This window comes from Lynx rufus, unplaced genomic scaffold, assembly GCF_022079265.1.
Source record: "Lynx rufus isolate CCGP_SWC_20201006 ecotype Redwood Valley unplaced genomic scaffold, mLynRuf1.p SCAF_14, whole genome shotgun sequence".
Taxonomy (NCBI): Eukaryota; Metazoa; Chordata; class Mammalia; order Carnivora; family Felidae; genus Lynx; species Lynx rufus.
This window is the reverse complement of record NW_025814828.1, coordinates 38252771-38275995: the sequence shown is the minus strand read 5'-3', so window position 1 is coordinate 38275995 and position 23225 is coordinate 38252771. Positions and strand designations below refer to the sequence as shown.

Sequence of the window (23225 nt, the reverse complement as noted above, 5' to 3'; positions counted from 1 at the left end):
TTAATCTTGGCCGTCTAGCTGGGCCACTGCTAAATTTTAGTTATTTATTACTCCCCTTACCTCATGCCCCCCAAGTTCACTTACAAGTCAAGGAACAAAATAAATAGGACATGGGGAGACAGCAAAGAATGTTTTCACTTTGAAGTAATATATTTTTTTTAAGTTTATTTGTTTATTTCGAGAGAGACAGAGACAGAGAGAGCACGAGCTGGGGAGGGGCAGAGAGAGAGAAAATCCCAAGCAGTCTCCGCCCTGCCAGTGCAGAACCCCACGCGGGGCTCAAACTCACCAACCGCGAGATCATGACCTGAGCCGAAATCAACAGTCAGACCCTCAACCGACTGAGCCACCCAGGCGCCCCTCAAGTAATATTTCAAACTAATGTCGGGGTGTTTGCTTTACACACATGCCACAAATTGCCTTTGCAAAGAAAGCCTGGGTCAACAATCGCCATCCCTTCGGTTATCATGAGGAATCTTAGGAAACTAACTTTAAGCCGCTTCAACATAGATTATTGTACTAGTTTCAGGCTAATGGGACTGTCAGCTCATCATAAAGCATTTCGAGGCCTTAAAAGCATGAGGTTTGAAGCAGGTACGATATGGTGTGAAGTCGTACCGTTTGGTGCACCTTGTAAGACATATTTACTAGCCTCTCTGAGACGCGGTTTTCAGGCTTGTAACCTGGGAGCAAATTGCTGTCTTATAGAGTTGTTACGACATTTCAGTGCAACAGGTTTGAAAACCAGGGAGTAGGGGGGTGCCTGGGTGGCTTCGGTTGGTTGAGCATTCGGCTCAAGTCACGATCTCACAGTTCGTGGGTTTGAACCTCACATCGGTTCTTGGGATTGTCTCCCTCTGTCCACCCACTGCCAACGCTACCAGGTGCCAAGCTCTGCCTCAGATATAAGCAGAGTAACATCATGCACGCTTTCTGTCAAAGCCAAAAGGGGGATTGATTCTTATTAAAGATGTCTCAGAGTACACATCTGTACTAGTGAATTTTAGGAAGTGTTAGATAGGGGCGCCTGGGTGGCTCAGTCGGTTGAGAGTCCGACTTCAGTTCAGGTCACGATCTCGCCGTTCACGAGTTCGAGCCGCACGTCGGGCTCTGTGCTGACACAGCTCAGAGTCTGGAGCCTTGCTTCGGATTCTGTGTCTCCCTCTCTCTCTGCACCTCCACCCCTCCCCACCCCCGCCTCGCTTATGCTCTGTCTCTCTCTCTCTCAAAAATAAATACACACTTAAAAAATTTTTAAAGAAGAAAGTGTTAGCCATAACTGAGTCGTTGGAGTTACATGAGATCCTTCACTTTCTGGTATGCCTCCAGATACGATATAACCTTCCGCTATTGAACTGCCAGCCCCAAGCAAAAGTTCACCTCTCTATGCTCTGTTAATTGCTTTTTTCCCCTTATCCATCCTTTGAGCTTATCTTCCATGAGACACTAAAATAACTGAATAAATATTCGCGACTGTTTCTGTGGTTGGGACAGCACCCTAGCATATCCTTTGCACATTCTTGGTAATTTTAAAATAATGTTTAACTGATAACTGTTCATGCATTCAGTCATCCAACAAGTAATTGTTGAGTGCTTACTATGCACCAGACACTATTTTATTAAGATTCCTCTTCCCATCGATTGATATTATAATGGGGGACACATTATAATGTCAATAGAACACAGTGAAATTTAATTTAAGACAGCAAAAAGGGTTCTAAAGACGCCACACAATGGTAAAGTGATAGAGAATGCCAGGGTTCTGGGTATGTGGGAGCTGGTGTTCATCTTCATGGACCCAGAAGAGTTCATCTTTTTGAGGAGACATTAGAAGAAGTGGAGAGGGGGGACACATGAGTGGTTCAGTCAGTTGAGCATCCAACTCTTGATTTCAGCCCAAGTCGTGATCCCAGGGTCATGGGATTGAACCCCCGAGTCAGGCTCTTCACTGAGTGTGGAACCTGCTTAAGATTCTCATTCTCTCTCTCTCTCTCTGTCTCTCAACAAATGTTAAAATAAAAAAGAAGTAGAGAGGGTACAGAACAAGGTAGAAAAAGGAGGCCCGGGCTAGATCACTTAGGGCTTTGCAGGCAAAGGGGAAAAATCCACATTCTATCCTGGTTTTGATAGGATGCCATTGAAGGGTTTAAAACAGGAGAAGGACATGACTTGATTTACACTACAGAAGGAACACCACAGTGGGGAGTGGGTAAAAAGCTTCTGGCTTTGAGTGTCGTGAATGGACACCAGGCAATGATGAGTGGAGGCGGAGAGACCAGTCTAGAAGAAATAATTGCAGTACTCCTGGCAAGAGAGGATGCTAAATTGATAGTGGTGAAGGTGGAGTGGTGTAGCGAGAGACAACGTGACTTCCTGATTGAGTGGCTTGGGGGGCGAGTGACGGAAAGAGAGAAATCAAGGTTGATTTCTAGAGCGTTGGCCTTAGCAGTTGGGTGAATGATGTTGCCTTTCAACTGAGATGGGGACCACGGGAAAAGGAGCTGGTATATGGAGAGAAATCATGATAGCACCCCAAATGGAATACAAGCTGAGTCTCAGTAAGCCGTTTGGGGTAAGGGGAAAATAAACCTCCTTCCCCCAAGCTCTCTGATGTCATGTTTTATAATACTGGACTCTAGTGACGATTTCTAGTGACAACACAGCCAAACTGCGCTACAGTTAGCCAAGTAAGTTTATTGCCTGAATAATTTCCAGAGTATGAAGAAGATGCCCTCCCACGTTTGCTCATTGTGCTCTTGTTTCTTCCTGAGCAGATCTGCCAAGCAGCTTGCCACTCTCTTTGTGAACCTGTGTGTCACTGCGGAGACCCACGAGGTCTCTGCTCTCTGGTTCCTGTGGTATGTGAAGCAGTGTGGGGGCACGACCAGGATCATCTCAACAACCAATGGAGGGCAGGTACCCATCCACTCCCCCACCATTCCAGCAGAAAACCACCACGCCTAAATAAAAGATTGGTATCATGAATGGATGGTATTCACGATGGATGAAGCAGGAGGCAGGCTCGCGGACGTTGGAACTTCACGATGGCAGCTCCGAGTGGCTTCGGTTAAGGGACAGCCTGTTCAGTACACAGCGTGAGAGCCCAGCAGCCAATGTGGTTTTAAGTTTAGGCTTACCTCTCTACATACTTTTGCAGTCAGAAATGCACTTTCAATCTCAAACACACATACCACACAAAATTCATTCACTCATGCCTTCATTCATTCATTCATTCATTCATTCCTTGCTTCCTGAGCCCCAGCATTGTGTGAAGCTCTGTGCTAGGCCCAGTAGGAAGTGAATTAGAGATCTTACATAATCTGCTTGGTGGTCAATTTCCTTCTTTCCCCTTCCTCATTCTCCCCCCACCCCCCGCCGCTTCCCCTCCTCCCCCTCCTTCTTCTCTGAGTCCATTTCCTCTATCGCTTTGTTCCTCTCCTTTTCCTTCGTCTCAGACCTATTTGAAATAATCTTTTAAAAACTCAACTGAACCGCAAACCATAAGACACTCTTAGACGCAGAGAACAAACTGAGGGTTGCTGGAGGGGCTGTGGGTGGGGGGATGGGCTAAATGGGTGAGGGGTATTGAGGAGGGCACTTGTTGGGATGAGCACTGGGCGTTGTATGTCAGTGATGAGTCACTCAATGCTACTCCCGACTGAGATCATTATTACACTCTATGTTAACTAACTTGGATTTAGATAAAATTTTAAACAAATGACTGAACTGAAAATTTAGGAGAAAGCAGTCAGCTCAACCGTGCGCACAGCCACGCAGAACATTCAGAAGCAACAGGCACCTGACCCAGGATGAGATCGGTAGCCTGCAACAGAGAGTCGGGTGGCCTGGGGGTAGCTGGGCCAGGGAGGTTCTCAGCCTGAGAAGCAAGGAAGGGAAAAACAGGCTTAGGTGCGCTCAGGCAAGCAGTGGCCCAGCTGCAACTGGAACTTCACCAGACCTGGCCACCCAACTGAAGGATGCAGGTGGGACATGAGGCAGGGGCAGCGGCCAGGCAGGTGGGAACATGGGGGCCAGGCTGAGGATGTCCAGCAGAGGGTGAAGCCTGGGAATCCACAAAAAACAGTCACCTTGTTAGAAGGCCTGTAATTTTGTCCAAAGCCAGCAATCACTAGTTAGAAAACAATGACCAAAGACGCTGTTGGCGGGGGGCACCTGGGTGGCTCAGTCAGTTGAGTGTCAGGTCATGATGTCGCGGTTCATGAGACCAGCTCAGGTCATGATGTCGCGGTTCATGAGTTGGAGCCCCACGTTCATGAGTTGGAGCCTGCTTCTGATTCTGTGTCTCCCTCTCTCTCTCTGCCCCTCCCCTGCTCGTGCGTGTGCTCTCTCTCCCTCTCTCTCTGTCTCTCTCTCAAGAATAAATAAACATTTAAAAAAATTGTTTAAAGAAGACACTATTGGCAACAGCAAAATGCAACCTTTCGTGTGTCGCATAGAGATGTATGAGAAAATCTAGCAACTTAATAATTGAAACCCATTCCTATATTTCCTACCCATCTCTTGAGTCCCCTTTTCTCTGCAGGAGAGGAAATTTGTGGGCGGATCTGGTCAAGTGAGTGAGCGGATAATGGACCTCCTTGGGGACCAAGTGAAGCTGGAGAGGCCTGTGACCCACATTGACCAGACAGGAGAAAATGTCCTCGTGGAGACCCTAAACCAGGAGGTGTATGAGGTAACCAAGAGCCCTTAACTATGGGAAGTGGCCAGAGTCCCATCGATAACCAAAGCTTAAATAAAGCCAAGAATATTCCAGACTTTACAGACATTCCCTTTGCCAAAAGGGTGTGAAAGAAGGGAAAAGAGAACCAGAATATTGGAGGAGAGGGCAGAGTTACAAAATCATATTCAACCCTCTGTATTGGGCTCCTATGTAAGTAGATACCAAAGAAAATATTTATTTAATAAATATCAAGTGCCTTCTATGTGTCTGGCATTCTTCTAGGAACTGGGAACAGAACAGGGAACAAAAATAAAATTCTCTGCCCTCATGTGGCTTACATTCTAGTGAAGAAGAAAGGGCATAATCAAATATGTGGTTAAGATACAAAGTATGGGGGCGCCTGGGTGGCTCAGTCGGTTGAGTGTCAAACTTCAGCTCAGGTCACGATCTCGCGGTCGGTGAGTTCGAGCCCCGCGTCGGGCTCTGGGCTGATGGCTCAGAGCCTGGAGCCTGTTTCCGATTCTGTGTCTCCCTCTCTCTCTGCCCCTCCCCCGTTCATACTCTGTCTCTCTCTGTCTCAAAAATAAATTAAAAAAGTTAAAAAAAATTAAAAAAAAAAGATACAAAGTATGGCACATAGTGGTAAGTACTATGGCAAAAAAATCAATCAGCAAGGAGAAGAAGGTGTGTCAGAAGGTAGGGTGAGGGGATTGGTCATGCAATTTTAAATAAGGTCATAAGGTGATATAAAATGAGAGGTTGAGCCATGTGGCTCTCTGAGGAAAGAGTGTTCCAAGTAGACGGAACAGCCAGTGCAAAGGCCCTGAGGTAGAAGTGAGCCTGGCATGATGAAGGAACAGCAAGTGGTCAAGTGGCAGAATCAAAGGAGTGAGGGGAAGATTAATAGGAGATCAGAGCTGTAACAGGAGTTCATTTCATGCATGGCCTTGGAGGTGAGTGTGGGGGACTTGGCTTTGACTCCAGGTGTGATGGAAAGTCATTGGAAGGTTCAAACTAGAGAACAATAAGGGCTAATTTTGGTTTTAACATGATTCTTCCAGTTTTTCTGCTAAGCAGACACTTGAGGGACACCTGACTGGCTCAGTCAGTGGAGCGTGCGACTCTTGATCTCGGGGCTGTGGGTTCGAGCCCCATGTCAGGTGTAGAGATTACTTAAATCCTTTGGGGAGAAAAAAAAGAGAAGATACTCAAAGGGAGCCAAGGGTAAAATAAAGGAGAAACATTAGGAAAAAAAAAAAACCCACGAACTCTGTTTAACCACGTTTTTCTTTCAGGCTAAGTATGTGATTAGTGCTATTCCTCCTATTCTGGGCATGAAGATCCATTTCAATCCCCCTCTGCCCATGATGAGAAACCAGCTGATCACTCGCGTGCCTTTGGGATCAGTCATCAAATGCATAGTTTATTATAAAGAGCCCTTCTGGAGGAAAAAGGGTGAGTATTATCAGGAGAAGGTCCGGGAAACCTGGTGCAAAGACATATATTTGCATGTAACTGGTTTTATTAGAATGCTGGGTATAAAACATTAGTCCAGGTTCTGAGTACAATTCTATCAAATAAAACATATTGGCGCAAACTCACGGAATTCACGTCCCTTGGAATATGACTCTTCTTATAATTTAACATGTAAAGTTTTGCTTTATCCTGCCACAGAATCTTGTGAAAATAGTTATTACTGGGGCACCTGGGTGGCTCAGTCAGTTGAGCGTCTGACTTTCGATTTCAGCTCAAGTCATGATCCCAGGGTCATGGGATCGAGCCCCACATCAGGCTCCATACTGATCGTGGAGCCTGCTTGGGATTCTCACTCTCCCTCTGCCACCTCTCCCCCATGCCCTCTGTCTCTCTAAAATAAAAAAGAAAAGAAAAGAAGTAGTTATTACTTTCTAATACAGTTTTTTAAAGTATGAGTGTATAGAGTCATTCACCAAAATAAGATTCTGAAAATTTCCAGGCAGCCTCTCACTTGTGTTGAGATTCTACTATATTAAATTAAGGCAATTTGAGCGTCTGACTTGGCTCAGGCCATGATCTCGTGCTTCGTGAGATCGAGCCCCACATCGGGCTCTGCCCTGACAGCAGGGAGCCTGCTTGAGATTCTGTCTGCCTCTCTCTCTGCCCCTCCTTCATTCACGTTCTCCCCTCCTCTGTCTCAAAATAAATAAGCATTTTTTAAAAATAAAAAATTACAGAAGTGAATCTGTAAAACTTAAAAGTAAAATTTACAAAAACAATAAAAATGTCCCTCTCCTATGGTATGTGTCCTGGCATATCCTCCCGTAAGGAACAACTACTAAAACTTTAAGTTGTTTATCTTTAGAAATGTAGCATATGCACAGGTAATACTTTAATTTTTTTTAATGTTTATTTTTGAGAGAGAGGACACAGAGTGTGAGCAGCGGAGGGGTAGAGAGAGAGGGAGACACAGAATCCGAAGCAGGCTCCAGGCTCTGAGCTGTCAGCACAGAGGCCGATGTGGGGCTCGAACTCTCGAACGGCAGGATCATGACCTGAGCCGAAGTCGGCTGCTTAACTGACTGAGCCACCCAGGCGCCCCAATAATACTTTAAATGTATGTGTACACATATGTATTAAAATATATATATATATATACACTTCATAAATAAATAAGTATATATATACTTTAAATATATATTAAATAATATGTAACATTTACATGGAAATATAATTTTAAATAAACATGTTCTATATTTTTCCAAAAACATTTCTTTTATTTTTTTTAATTTTTTTTTAACATTTATTTATTATTGAAGACAGAGAGAGTCAGAACGTGAGCAGGGGAGGGGCAGAGGGAGAGGGAGACACAGAATCCGAAGCAGGTTCCAGGCTCTGAGCTGTCAGCACAGAGCCTGATGCAGGGCTCGAACTCACAGACCACGAGATCATGACCTGAGCCGAAGTTGGACGCTTAACTGACTGAGCCACCCAGGTGCCCCCAAAAACATTTCTTTTAAAAACGGGATATATACTAAGCAAGATATTTGCTTTTTTTCAGTTAACAATACACCATAGACATTTCTCCGCATCAGTGCATTTAAATCTACCTCATTTTGAGAACAATCTGAGGGTTGATCAGGGTTGGGGGGGAGGGAAATATGGATGATGGGCATTGAGGAGGGCACTTGTTGGGATGAGCACTGGGTGTTGTATGTAAGTGATGAATCACGGGACTCTACCCCCGAAGCCAAGAGCACACTGTCTACACTGTATGTTAGGCAACTTGACAATAAATTCTATTTAAAATTAAAAAATAAAATAAAAATCAGGCAATCGATCTACCTCATTTCAACAACTGAATAAACAGTGTTTCATTGTACAGCTCCATCAGAATTTACCGCATAGGTCTGCTCTTGATAAGCATGTCAAGTGTTTCCAAGTTTTTGCTATTACCCAACTATGCTGCAGTAAAATGCATTCTTCACATAGCTCCGCAAATCTGTATAGGACCACTTCCTTTTGATAAATTTGTCAAAATGGCATTTTGAAGTCGATTGACATGGGTAGATGTTTGAAAATTTTGTTAGGGTTCCTGTCCTTGCCCACTAATCACATTTTCAACATTTTGGTGATCAATAGAGGAAAATATCCCATTTATCTAGAATTTGTAAGTTTTATTTATTTATTTATTTGGTGCAAAAAAAGGTGATTTTAGTAAAGCACAGGGACAGGACCCATGGGCAGAAAGAGCTGCCTAGAATTTGTAAGTTTTAGTCATTAAGAAGGTCTTGAGGCTAGGGTAACTACCTGGATGGCTCAGTTGGTTAAGCATCCGACTTCGGCTCAGGTCATGATCTCATGGCTTGTGGTTTCGAGCTCCGTGTCAGGCTCTATGCTGCCAGCTCGGAGCCTGGAACCTGCTTCGTATTCTGTGTCCCCCTCTCTCTCTGCCCCTCCCCCACTCGTGCTCTGTCTCTGTCTCTCAAAAATAAATAAATGTTAAAAAAAATTGTAAAGAAGGTTGAGGCTATATTAAATTATTTTGTAAATTACCTATGTATCCTTTGCCTGTTCAGCTGTTTTCTTTTAAAAAAAAATTTTTTTTTAACGTTTATTTATTTTTGAGACAGGGAGAGACAGCATGAACGGGGGAGGGTCAGAGAGAGAGAGGGAGACACAGAATCTGAAACAGGCTCCAGGCTCTGAGCTGTCAGCACAGAGCCTGATGCGGGGCTCGAACTCCCAGACCGCGAGATCATGACCTGAGCCGAAGTCGGATGCTTAGCCGACTGAGCCACCCAGGCGCCCCTATTCAGCTGTTTTCTGTATATGTTGCAGATTGTCTTTAAAATTTGTTTATGATGGTTTCAGCCTACTGAACTCCCATATATACGTGGGGCTTTTCTGGATTAACCCTTTCCCCTGTCTTTGTTGCTGGGCTCCAGATTTTGTTTGTAGCCCAATACGTAAAAAAAACGTAAACATTGATGACCAGTGTATATGTTTATTCCTAAGTTATGGACATGGACCTCTGGAAAATGCATTGTTATAATTATAAAATATACAAAAGTAGACTTTTTTGGAAAGGTGGATTAAAAAGCCAGAATTTCGAACAACTTCCTCCGCTATCTAGGCGCGCAATCTATGTGTGCACATCCCAGTTTGGAGAGCACATATTTATATTATCCAGTGGGGCAGAAAGAGAAGGAGAGAGAGAATCCCAAGCAGGCTCCGCGATATCGCTGCAGAGCCCAACGCGGGGCGCGATCCCACACACTGTGGCATCACGACCTGAGCCAAAATCAAGAGTCAGAGGCTTCACCAACTGAGCCACCCAGGCGCCCCAGTGCTGTACTGTTTTAATGACTGTGGCTTTATAATATGTTTGGCATCTGATAGGATATTCTTCCTTATTTTTCCTTCAGTTGTGTCTTTGGTGAACTTCAGTTATTCTTTCAGAGGAAGGTGATCGTTTTCTCTAAACTTGTCCCTCCACACCCCCACACTCAAAAAATCCCATTAAATTATTTTCGCGTGCATATTCCTCTTTTTCACCTCCGATGACTGTAATATCTTCTCCTTTCTCCCTGAGAATGTTACACCTCTTTCAGAGAGATGTCTTCTACTCGCTGAATCATTGTCTTCTCTTCCCCAAGAGTTCCTTCTTTGTCCTGGCATATACGGGACTCTTCTCTCTGCCCCTTGTTCCTTCACTTCCGCCCAGTGTGCCTGCATGGCTCAGAGGCCAGCATTGCTCTGGGAAGAGGTGTCTAAGGAACCACTCCATCCAAAAAGCAGGGCCTCCATTCGGGACAGCCAGTGTCCTTCACAAGCTCTCTGTCCAATCCAGCTGACCCACACACCATCAGTGTGCACTCTTTCTTTTCTCTGGCTCTCTCTCTTTTTTTTTAATTTTGAGAGAGAGGGAGAGAGCGAGAATTCCGAGCAGGCTCCGCACTGTCAGCACAGAGCCCGATTCAGGGCTGGAACCCACGAACCGCGAGATCCTGACCTGAGTCGAAATCAAGAGTTGGACGCTTAACTGACTGAGCCACCCGGGCGCCCCTCTTTCTTTTCTCTTATCACATCCTGTCCTGTTTGTCTTTTCTTTCTTGTGGTCTTATAATGGAGGATTCGTTGGCTATTTCTCTTGGATCCTTAAATCTTCTGGAGTTCTTGGATGGACTTAAGACATTTCTTCTTCCCATACTTCAGCTTTTCTCAACATTTTTCCTGTCCCTGCACCCTGGAGCGGTAGGCAAGCACTCCTCCGTGCAGTGGCTGACTGAGACATTGATTCTCACGGGTGCACAGCCGGGGGAATGTGGAAGGAGAGAGAGAGAGAAGCAGGCGTAGGTACAAAAAAAGCCTTCAGGTCCGTTCTCTGTTTTTTCTTTCTCCTTTTCAAACCCTCTCATTGCATTTTCTGCACAACATTTGTTTCAGATCCACCTTAAGTTCGTTCAAACAACCTCAGATTTGCCAGGAAATGATGGAGGGGACTGAGAGAAGTACTTTTGCCCGGAATGAGCAGACGTTTCGCGAGTTGTTCTGCAGATCGTGTAGCAAATGAGGGTTTGGGACTCTGTGCCCTGTCTCCAGAAAATCAAGAACAGTTGGCTTAGTCTAAGTGGCTTCCCCTAAAATGTGAACGTTCAGTCCCTTCTATTTTACAACAATTGACTAGTGTTTTGTTTTGGTTTTTTTACACATCTTTGGGTTTATCTGATTTCTTATGAAAGAGGAAACGGGACAGGACCCAGTCTTAGCATGAAAATAAGATTTTATTGAATTGTGGCCTGGAGTCATTCATAGCATCACATTGCTTTATTCTGTGCAGAGAGGTGTCTACAGTTTGATTTTTCACAAAATGTTGGCTACTTACCCCTCCTTTTGACATCAGTTTGGTCTGCCTTCGTTATTGAGAGTGTAACATATTTGGCCTTTGGGCTTCTTTTTTTATTTTTTTATTTTTATTTACAAAAATGTTTTTAAGTTTATTCATTTATTTTGAGAGAGAGAGAGAGAGAGAGAGAGCGCGCGCGCAAGCGGGGATGGGGCAGAGAGAGAAGGAAAGAGAATGGACACAGGGCTCGAACTCACGAACCGTGAGATCATGACCTTCACCAAAACCCAACAGGTCGGGTGCTTAACCAACGGAGCTTCTTAAGTTGGGCTTCTTTGGGCTTCTTAAGTTGAAAATGTATGCTTCGCAGTAACCGTTCTGGGTAGTTTGATAGAGTGATGAATACCTTTTTCCATTTTGCGCTTCTCCAAGATTACTGTGGAACCATGATTATTGAAGGAGAGGAAGCTCCAATTGCCTACACGTTGGATGATACCAAACCTGATGGCAACTATGCCGCCATAATGGGGTAAGGCATGCTTATGGTGGTGTGGATGCCATTCGGTGTTGCCAAAATATTCCCAGGCTCTTCATAAATGTGCCCCAAACATTGTTAAATAATTTTTTACCCATTGGCACTATTCTTCAAATCCGGCAGTAGAAAAATTCTTAATGCCTTTAGAAAAAAATAATAATGTGTTCCAATGGATAGATATTTAGAAAAGAAGTAGAATACTAAAAATATTTTAAAGTTTGTTGTATCCATTTTCTGCTTCGTATTTAGTGCTGGGGAGTAGCTATATTTTGATGGCCTATCTCTTATGAAAGCATAATATAAAGATGATGTGGAGTGTTTTACTAAAAGGGCTTCTTGTGGATGCCGTATGGGCATCCATGGTACTTAGGTGGGATGCTGAGATTTTCCAAGTCCTGCTAGAGAGGATCTAAGGCCGGCTCAGCCCTCTGCTTGGCAGGGAAAATCGGCACAGATTGGGGATGTCTTAGTGGTCAGAACCAGTCCAGATTGGTGATTACCTGAAGCAGCCGAAACTGACATGGGCCCTAAGATATATACAAATTTATTTCCAAGAGAAGCACGAGCGACAACAGGGAAATCAAAGCCAGTTGTTAAGTTGAAGGCGATTATAGAGCTACAAATGGAGGCAGATTTTCCAAGTCTGGGCACTAGGGAGACACCATCATGGGGACAGAATCAAAGAGCAAGGGCTGGATGAAGTTGAAAAGGCTCCAACCTTAGATGAGCATTTGAGACCCAAGGGCTCATTCTTGTTGGCCATCAGCCACGTGGGGGAGGTGGGTCAATCATAGTCATTTTCTTAGGCAGAAATTATGGCCATCATCTGTGTTTAGTCCCTCACATCCCAGAAGCTAGAAGGTGCTTGTCAATGTCAAGGACGCAGCACGTAAATAGTAAAACATTGAACAAGATAAATTAGTATAGAATGTGTTTCTTCTGGTCAACTTTTCGATTGTACTCGAGGCACGTGTGTGGCTGTAGAAATGAGGCCAGGATGAAAGCAGCCATTAATTTCCCCCCTTATTTGTGTGTTTTAGATTTATCCTTGCCCACAAAGCCAGGAAACTGGCACGTCTTACCAAAGATGAAAGGTAAGAAAAAAAATCACTCTTCTTTCTTTCTTCCCTCCCCCCCTTCCTCCTCCCTCCCTCCTTTCCTTTCTTCTTTCCTTCTTTTCCGCCTACTCGCCTGCCTTTCCATTTTACTACACTTTGTAACTTAAAGACCGCCTAATAATATGTGTGCCGCCAATGCGACGGGGGCGCTATGTTAAATATGAGGGTCTTTGAGAACCAAGTAGTCAGATGATCACTTGGTGAGTTTATTGTACATAAGATACCATGCAAGGAGCTATCTTGAATACAGAAATGGACATAGCCCAGGGGCAGGAAATGTACTTGGGAAGGAGACAACCAGGTAGACTAAATGACTGCATGGCAGGGCAGTCTGCTGTGTCGTTGCATGAGTGATGTGTGACAGTTACAGATGAGAGATACAGAGGGACGAGTTTTTCTGGAGGCCGCAGTTTCTTCCAGCGGTTAGTGTTCACCCCCGCCAATTATTTATTCCCACACCACCACTGAAGCGGATTTCCCAACTAAGAGCCTCTGAATTGCATTCCTTCCCCGCCTGTTATCACCATCCTCTGGGACTATGGCCACCACTGTGCTTGGCCGGGGGTATGGAGGTCTGATGGGGCCACGCACCTAAAAAAAAAATTGCCACTGGAATATTAAGATCCAAGAAGGTAGGAGGTTTCGTCTGGCCCGTTCACTGCTGGATCTCCAGTGCCTGGAACAGTGCCTCCAACAACTCTTTTCCCAGTTTATCTTTTTTTTTTTTCTTAAACATTTATTTATTTTTGAGACAGAGAGAGACACAGCATGAACGGGGGAGAGGCAGAGAGAGAGGGAGACAGAATCGGAAGCAGGCTCCAGGCTCTGAGCCATCAGCCCAGAGCCCGACACGGGGCTCGAACTCACGGACCGCGAGATCGTGACCTGAGCTGAAGTCGGACGCTTAACCGACTGAGCCACCCAGGCGCCCCTCCCAGTTTATCTTTTGACCATGTTTATGGTTTATTTGTTTGATGCTATAGTAAAATTTTAACTTCCTATGAAGTTCAATTTATCAATGTTTAAAATCATTGCTTCTGAATGGTCTTGTATACATTGAAAAGATTTTTTAAAATTTTTTAATGTTTGCTTTTGAGAGAGATAGAGAGAGAGACAGAGCGTGAACGGGGGAGGGGCACAGAGACGGAGACAGAATCCAAAGCAGGCTCCTGGCTCTGAGCTGTCAGCACAGAGCCTGACCTGGGGCTTGAACTCCTGAACCGTGAGATCATGACCTGAGCCAAAGTCAGGTGCTCAACCAACTGAGCCACCCAGGTGCCCCTAGAAAAAACTTCTTTTGGGGCGCCTGGGTGGCGCAGTCGGTTAAGCGTCCGACTTCAGCCAGGTCACGATCTCGCGGTCCATGAGTTCGAGCCCCGCGTCGGGCTCTGGGCTGATGGCTCGGAGCCTGGAGCCTGTTTCCGATTCTGTGTCTCCCTCTCTCTCTGCCCCTCCCCTCCCCCGTTCATGCTCTGTCTCTCTCTGTCCCCAAAATAAATAAACGTTGAAAAAAAAAATTAAAAAAAAAAAAAAAAGAAAAAACTTCTTTTAAAAATGTTTATTTATTTTGAGAGAGGGAGAGAGGGCGCCTGGGGGAGGGGCAGTGAGAGAATCCGAAGCACGGATTGACAGCGTAAAACCCGATGTGGGGCTCGAACTCACAAACCATAAGATCATGACCTGAGCCAAAATCAAGAGTCAGGCACTTAACCAACTGAGCCACCTAGGTGCCCCAGAAAAGATTTTTCTATTCCAAGATTATCGTAAAAATCGCTCATTTTCCAATTACTTTTTCATTTTCATCTATTATGTTGAAGCTCTTTCGTCCTCCTAAATATATTTTGGTGTAAGAAGTCGCAGGGGACTTGAACTTGGTTTCATTCATGGGTAGCTCTTTGTCCCCGTACCATCTTATTGAATAATCTGTCTTTCTCGTAGGTTGTCATGCTACGTTTGAAAGTCATTGCCTGACTCTAAATCATTTGTAAGATTCCCTTCAGCGTTCTATAAAAATCAGACTTGAAATAACTATAATGTCATTCCTTAACTGACTAATGCTAACTGTTGGCTAATGTCCAATTCCCCCATGAAACTAAATTTCTTAAGAGCTACCATTTATTGGGGCGCCTGGGTGGCTCAGGTCGGTTAAGCGTCTGACTTTGGCTCTGGTCACGAGCTCACGGTTCGTGAGCTTGAGCCCCACGTCGGGCTCCGTGCTGACAGCTCAGACCTGGAGCCGCCTTCTTTTCTGTGTCTCCCTGCCTCTCTGCCCCTCCCACACGCGGGCTGTGTCTCTGTCTCTCTCTCAAAAATAAAATCAACCTTAAGAGCCACCATTTATTGAACACCTGTTATGTCCCAGTTACTGGGCCGGGACCTTTATGTGCTTCACATCGGTGGTCCTCAAACTTGAGAATCGCCTGGAAGGCTTGGGAAAACCCAGCTCTGCCACTGTTGTTCCTGAACCAGCAGGTCTGGGGTGGGGCCTCAGAATTCGCATTTCTAACAAGTTCCCAGGGTGATGCTCCTGCTGATGGTGGTGGTCTGAGGGCCACACGGTTTTACACCAGGAATGGAAACAATCATGCCAGTTTGTTGATAAAACTAAAGCTCAGAGAGTTTAAGGAACCTGCCCAAAATCTCCTAGTATTTAAGTGTTCTGCAGAAGCGGCATGCAAAGCTTTTCTGGCTGTTTCCTCTTTCCGCTCTGGCCACTTCCTGGTTGGGGGGCGGAGGCTGACAGGAAGGGGGATGCAAGGATCATGTCCAGATCCCTCCAGAATCTTTAGCGCTTAGCAGACTGACCGACTTCAGAGGTACACACTGTTTTCTCCTTTTTTTTTTAATGTTTATTTATTTTTGAGAGAGACAGTGGGGGAGGGCCAGAGAGACAAGGAGACAGAGGATCCAAAGCAGGTTGTACCCTGTCGGCGCAGAGCCTGACGCAGGGCTTGAACTCACGAACAGTGAGTTCGTGACCTCAGCTGACATCTGACGCTCAACCGACTGAGCCACCCAGGCGCCCCAGTACACAATGTTTTCTTGAATGAATAAACAAATTGCCGGATGCCCCCTGCAATGCAGGCCACGTATCACTTTGTCTCCCTTAATACTGTTTATGACCTCATAGATTGAAGACATTTGGAATAGATACAAAGTGCCTTGTTGGGGCATCTGGGTGGCTCAGTCAGTTAAAGCGTCCGACTTCGGCTCAGGTCATGATCTCACGGTTCGTGGGTTCAAGCCCCGCATCGGGCTCTATGCTGACAGTTTGGAGCCTGGAGCCTGCTTCGGATTCTGTGTCTCCCTCTCCCTCTGCCCCTCCCCGTTCCCACTCTGTCTCTCTCTCTCTCAAAAATAAAATAAACATCAAAAAAAAATTTTTTTTTAAAAAAGAACAAAGTGCCTTATTTGGAAAAATTAAAATGAAATGATTAGTGGAAGCAACAGCTCACAGGGTCTTTTACTTTCTTTTGTTCTTCGTTTTCACTTTTGTCTTTTTCTCCCCCCCCCCCCCCTTCCATAGGATGAAGAAACTCTGTGAGCTTTATGCAAAAGTTCTGGGCTCCCAAGAAGCTTTGCAAGTAAGGCTGTGTTTCATCTCTTTCCCGAGGGAGAGAGAGACAGAGAGAGAGAGAGAGAGAGAGAGAGAGAGAGATCTGGCTGCGTCCTCAAGGGACTACTGGGGAGGGGCTCACGCAAGTAGGGTTCTAGAGCCCGTGTTTTCTCGGAAATCTTCTCGGAAGGTCTGCACGGGGCCGGTCAGCTTGCAAGTTGTCCCAGAGAGGATGGATCTCTGCTGTGCCCTTGGCAGCTCAAGAACCCTTCAGCGCTGTTGCGTATCTGGCGATGCTACACTTGACCCTGAGTTCAGAGCTCTTCCTGGCTCTTGATTTTCTTCAAGATAAACCAGTAGTAACCCCCCACCGACCCAGGTGGATAAAGGCAGGATGGGGCGGGACAGAGAGGCAGTGTGGTAAGGGCATTTGGTGACAGTCAGAGGACCCAGTGTGCCCATAACCAGTAGCCGTAACCACCTCCCTGCTCCGTCTTTAAAGCAATGAATTGATGTTCTTGTTACATTCACCGGACTGCTGGCTCTTTAACGTTCGAGCATGGGTTAAAATCACCTTTTGAAAGCGATTATTAAATCCAGTTATCCATGAAGCATTTGAAGACAATGGGGACCCATGTACATATGAGCAGTTAGAGCGTGAGAAAAATCTAATGAGGGGGCTAAGAATGTTTAACGTGCTAAGCCTCTTAAATCCAAATCTCCCCAGTGCACACCGTGACCTAGTTGAGCAGCTACATGGCTTAATCTTATTACTTTCACACTTATCTTGCTCAACTTCACCGTGGCTCGCTTCCTCCTAGTCAGGCTGCTCTGGCTTTTCAGTTTATCATTTTTGTTCATTCTTTTTTTTTTTTTAATGTTTATTTATCCTTGAGAGAGAGAGACAGAGCACAAGTGGGGGGAGGGAGACAGAATCCGAAGCAGGCTTCAGGCTCTAAGCTGTCAGCACAGAGCCCAACGTGGGGCTCGAACTCACCGACCGGGAGCTCATGACCTGAGTCAAAATCAAAAGTCAGATGCTTAACTGGCTGGTATGGGGCGCCTGCGTGGCTCAATCGTTTAAGCGTCCGACTTCGGTTCAGGTCATGATCTCACGGTTCGTGAGTTCGAGCCCCGCGTCGGGCTCTGTGCTGACAGCTCAGGGCCTGGAGGCTGCTTCTGATTCTCCCTCCCCTCAGCTCCTCCCCTGCTCACACTCTGTCTCTCTCTCAAAAATAAATAAAGATTAAGAAGAAATTTTTTTAACTCACTGAACCACCTGGGCGCCCCTCTTGAACAGCATTTTAATTAATTTATTTTTTTTTAATTTTATCTTTTTTAATTTACATCCAAATTAGTTAACATATAGTGCAACAATGATTTCAGGAGTAGATTCCTTAGTGCCCCTTACCCATTTAGCCCATCCCCCCTCCCACAACCCCTCCCATAACCCTCAGTTTGTTCTCCATATTTATGAGTCTCTTCTGTTTTGTCCCCCTCCCTGTTTTTATATTATTTTTATTTCCCTTCCCTTATGTTCATCTGTTTTGTCTTTTAAAGTCCTCATATGAGTGAAGTCATATGATTTTTGTCTTTCTCTGACTAATTTCACTCAGCATAATACTCTCCAGTTCCATCCACGTAGTTGCAAATGGCAAGATTTCATTCTTTTTCATTGCCGAGTAATAGCCCATTGTATATTTATACCACATCTTCTTTATCCATTCATCCATTGATGGACATTTGGGCTCTTTCCACACTTTGGCTATTGTCGACAGCGCTGTTATAAACATTAGGGTGCATGTGTCCCTTCGAAACAGCACACTTGTATCCCTTGGATAAATGCCTAGTAGTGCAATTGCTGGGTCACAGGGCAGTTCTATTTTTAATTTTTTAAGGAACCTCCATACTGTTTTCCAGAGTGGCTGCACCAGCTTACATTCCCATCTTGAACAGCATTTTTAAACAGAAGACACCAGTCATGGGGTGCCTGGGTGGCTCAGTCAGTTAAGCATCTGACTCGATTTTGGCTCAGGTCGTGATCTCACACTTTTGTGGGTTCGAGTTCTACATCGGGCTCTGCGTTGACAGTGCGGAGCCTGCTTGGGATTTTCTCTCTTTCTCCTTCCCTCTCTCTCTCTCTCTCTCCTCCTCTCTCTGCCTGTCTACCCCACTCACACCTGCTCTCTCTCTCTCTCTCTAAAAGAAAAATAGGGGCACCTGGGTGGCTCAGTTGGTTAAGCCTCCGACTTCAGCTTAGGTCATGATCTCACGGTTCATGAGTTCGAGCCCCGCATTGGGCTCTGTGCTGACAGCTCGGAGCCCAGAGCCTGCTTCGGATTCTGTGTCTCCCTCTCTCTCTGCCCCTCCTCCTCTCGCGCTGTCTCTCTCTCTATCAAAAATACATATTTAAAAAAAGTAAAAATAAAAAAATATATACGTAAATACATACATAAAACAAAACAAAATAAAAGGTAAGACCAATTTAAAAATGGAACAAGACAATTGCAGTTGACGAACGGTTCCTGACACATGCATCCACCAAGTGAGAGAACTTTTCTCGGGTCAGAATTTCTTCAGAGTTTATTAGCAAGGGCACTTAGCTTCCCGAAGACATGTCTCTAACGATATCGGGCTAAGAAGGCTCTATTTCAGATAGATATTGGTTCTTCAGTAGGAAGCCTACCAGACTGTGTTTGATTTATTCCAGCCTAGCTGGCTTCCTCTGGGTCTCCTCTGAGCTTTTGTCCTTCTGTCTTGCAGCCCGTGCACTACGAAGAGAAGAACTGGTGCGAGGAGCAATACTCCGGGGGCTGTTACACCACCTACTTCCCCCCTGGGATCATGACTCAATATGGAAGGTAGAGCAAAAGCGCGCTAAGCTGTCACTGAAATTCCGTGAGTCTGAATCCAGACTCTAAATGGGTTCCGATGGCTTCCCCCCCCCTTTTTTTTTCTTTTTTGGTAAATTCTTACAAAAGACAAGAAGGAGCAAGAAATCCCCAGTTTCCTTTGCATCTTGTGAATCTCATGAGTGAAGTCATTCTAATTCTCCATCATGCTGGTGCCTTGCCCTCTGAGTCCCTCTGAAGGAGCGGGCCCAATCAATGTAACCAACAAAGGTTGCCGCATAAGAACAGGAATTCAGATGGTCAGAGGGCTCACTTGTCAGAAGAATTATCTTTATACTGAGTTTAGAGCTCAGTAAGATCTCCTTAAGTGGAACCGTAGACCGGCCCGCATGGGTACAGCATGAATAAAAGCAATCCTCAAGTCAGAATTGCTTCGAAGTTTATCATCAAGGACGCCGACCTGCCCAAAGACATATCTCTGGAAACGTCAGGATAATGAGGCTCCATTTCAGACATACATTGGTTCTTCAATATGAATTCTAGACTGGGAGTGTGGGGACTTGGGTACAGTCCTGATTCTCCCAGTAACCAACTTTGTCATCTTGGACAGGTCGCTTCTCTCTGCGCCTCGCTTTCCTTAGCAGGTATATGAGAAAGCACAAAATGGCGTACGAGGGATGAGAATCCGTATGTCAATGACAACCCGAGGGTTTTTTTAAAAACGTCTTTACTGAGATATGATTCACACACCACATACAGTTCACTCAAAGTGCACAATTCAACAGCTTTTATCATTGACGTGTTGTGCGTCCAAGTAGGACCCATTGGTGTTTAGATCATTGTGTTTTATGACAGCAACAAGGTATGAATTAATGATCTAGCAGTTGGTTATGACCATTATAGGATACCAAAGCAAACAATAATTTAATGCCAAGAGCTCAATCTAAACAAAATAGGGAATGTAAGGTAGTGAGGGAAAGCCTGTTGGGAGTATGCAATAAAAAGAAGGTATGAGGTAGGGTGCCTGGGTGGCTCAGTCAGTTAAGCGTCCGACTTTGGCTCAGGTCATAATCTCTCAGTTCATGAGTTTGAGCCCCGCGTCGGGCTCTGTGCTGACAGTTCAGAGCCTGGAGCCTGCTTCGGATTCTGTGTCTCCCTCTCTCTCTGCCCCTCTCCCGCTCACACTCCCTCTCTCTTTCTCTCAAAAATAAATAAAAACATTAAGAAAAATTGTTAATAAAAAAGAAAGTATGAGGAAATATAAATGGATTATCAGTCTGTCCATAAAAATCAATCAAAGGATTAAAACCTAGAAGATACACAATGACTTTGGTGAACACTTTCCTTATCTTCCTGAAGATGGCAAAATACCATGTATGAGAACATTCTGGGGCCAACGAGCACCACCTGATTAGCTACCGGATCATTAAGTTATTAAGTTCATTTTTGGATATGCTAAGTATAGAATACGTCCATAGTAATCGCTTCATTCGGGATTTATTGGCTAAGTGCCAACCATTTGCCAAACACCGTGCTAGAAACTTCGATACTGAGAAAATTCCTCCCTGCCGTGAAGGAGCTGACAGTGTTGGGGGCTGCGGTGGGGATTGAGAGAAGAGAGGACAGCAGACATTGTGGTAGGTCCTCTAACAGATGGGCGTACAGATACCATGGGGGACCCAGGGAGGGATCGGCTTGCCTGACCGAGAGCAATCTAAGAAACCTTCATAATACACATACCACCTGAGGAGTATAGAAGGCGGGGAAAGATATTGGAGAACGCATCCTGGGCAGATGGACCATTATGAGCAAACACTTGGAGTCCTTCAAGTTCATGGGTTGTCTGGGGAGAGTTCTGCATGACTGGGCTCTGGGTGACATTGGAAAGGGAATAGAGAATCAGAAAAGCAAATAGGATCCTTTGCCTCATAGAACACATTCAAGAATACAAAGCTTACCCTTTCAACAAAGAACGGCCGATCAGAGCATCACTTTTGGTTTTGGTTTCGTGATTCGATTAGATCTCTGACCACGGACTGGCAAGTTTTATGCTCAATCCCATAAGGTGTTGCAAGAAAATGTCTCTCTGGCATTGGGATGGTGGGGAGTGAAAAGGAGATTCACCCACACTGGCGTGACCCTGGCCACGTGACAGAAGCAATGTAGACCCCATCGTGTCGGGCATTGGTGGTGACATGATAATGCCCTTTTTTCATCTTTATTTCTTCCCAAGGATGTGTGTCAGCCTTCGTATCGCTAGCTGCAATTCGTAAGGTAGAAACTAAGGCTCAGTATATCTTCCTTTGACCCTTCAGGTTTATGACATTTGAGATACTGCAGAGAGGGTTATCTTCATGACTCTGGAAGTACACGGAAAAGATCCTGCTTCCAGATGAAGACAGGGGGCAGTATTGACAGTGCTTTAGTAAAGAACACATGTTTTACTTATGTGTTTTTTAACAAATATTTTAATTAAATATTTTTTAATGTTGATTCACTTTTTGAGAGACAGAGTGTGAGCAGGGCAAGAGCAGAGAGAGAGGGAGGCACAGAATCCGAAGCAGGCTCCAGGCTCCGAGCTGTCAGCACAGAGCCTGACGTGGGGCTCGAACTCACGAGCCGTGAGATCGCGACCTGAGCCGAAGTCGGACGCATAACCGACTGAGCCACCCAGGTGTCCCAAGAACACGTAGTTCTTAAGGAGTTTTACTTCCGGGTAGACAGAAAAACTAATGGTAGTGATGAAGCAGTGAAACACATAAAGAAATATTTTACTCCAGCAAGCCGTGAGGAATATACGTGGAAATATCCTTTTTTGTGAATAGATACCATCTGCTCACTCACTTGCGGTAAAAAAGGCAGAGACATTTCTTCTCCAGCTGTTGGACTTTTTTTCCCCCCACAAGCGAAGATTTGCACATGGCAAGTAGAGGAAAACTATCTCTCTGTTTGACATTAATTCTTGGTTTTTACATTTTTATGTGGCAACGTATTAGCCTGACTAGTTCTCTAAGCCTTTCTTCTCTCCTCTAATATTTCACTCTAGGATTTGGCCAGGCCTTCCATCCTGGGGTTTCCAATTTGGGGGTTAGTTCCCTCAAGCTGAAAAAAGCCAACATGTGGTGAAAGCAACATTGTTTAATGAACTTGGAGAAAGCAAATTTACCTTCTCTGGCAGGGAGCCCTTCCTGAATACCCTTAGGCTCTCCAGACCATGCTGGCTATGGATCATTCCAGATTATTCCATGCACTATAGTCAGTATTTAATATTCTACAATATCTTGTCTTCTACTTCCTACTTGGCAACAGTAAGGGCCAATGAAAGAAAACCCCACTAATTGAAGCATGCCCATTTTTTTGCTGATAAAAGTCTTGGTGGCATACAGGGTTGACCAAGATAAGAGTTTGGTTGTTTGCTCTGGACATCCACATCCTTTACTTGATATAATGGAAACCTGATGGGGAGCCTGGGTGACTCAGTTGGTTAAGCATCCGACTCTTGGTTTTGGCTCAGGTCGTGATCTCACGGTTCGTGGGTTTGAGCCCCATGTCCGGCCCTGGGCCGACAGCTCAGAGCCTGGAACCTGCTTCAAATTTTGTGTCTGCCTCTCTCTTTGCCCCTCCCCCACTTGGGCTCGCTCTTTCTCTCTCTCTCTCAAAAATAAATAAACATTAAAAAATTGTAAAAAAAAAAAAGAAGAAGAAACCTAAGATAGGATGAATAATGACATCATAACAGTGCTCCCCTTATGGTGTTTTTGTCAGGGTAGCAACAAACCATCCCTCTTAGAAGCCAAGTTCTAACGCAATTTTGTCCCGTTGTATAGCGTATGGGCACTCCTTCCTAACTAGTGACGATGATACACGAGACCAAGCATAGAGGATAAAAAACAGAGACCTGGACCTCTGGGAGACCTAGTTCAAATCCTGGCTCTGCTATTTTCTAGCAGTGTGGCTCTTGGCACCTTTCTTCAGGCCTGTTTCTTCATGTGAAAAAGGGGAGAATGATAACAGTAGCTATGCCGTGGAGTTCTTGAAAAGGATCAAGTAATTCAGTAGAGGGAAGAAATATAACCAGGTGGCTAAGACTGTGGGTGCTGGAGTCAAATGGCCTGGGTTCAAATACCAGCTCTGCCACTTATTAGCCATTACCTAGAG

At 45.0% G+C, this 23225-nt stretch overlaps 1 protein-coding gene across 1 annotated transcript in view; it reads left to right on the top strand.

The window, feature by feature from the left end:
* The window catches only part of MAOB (monoamine oxidase B), a 116230-nt gene that overhangs the window by 88290 nt on the left and 4715 nt on the right, over window positions 1-23225 (top strand). The window contains exons 6-12 of the mRNA XM_047076102.1: window positions 2775-2916; window positions 4544-4693; window positions 5977-6136; window positions 11439-11535; window positions 12582-12635; window positions 16186-16243; window positions 18979-19076. Coding sequence (XP_046932058.1) covers window positions 2775-2916; window positions 4544-4693; window positions 5977-6136; window positions 11439-11535; window positions 12582-12635; window positions 16186-16243; window positions 18979-19076 — 759 coding nt within the window. The remainder of the gene's footprint in view (window positions 1-2774; window positions 2917-4543; window positions 4694-5976; window positions 6137-11438; window positions 11536-12581; window positions 12636-16185; window positions 16244-18978; window positions 19077-23225) is intronic.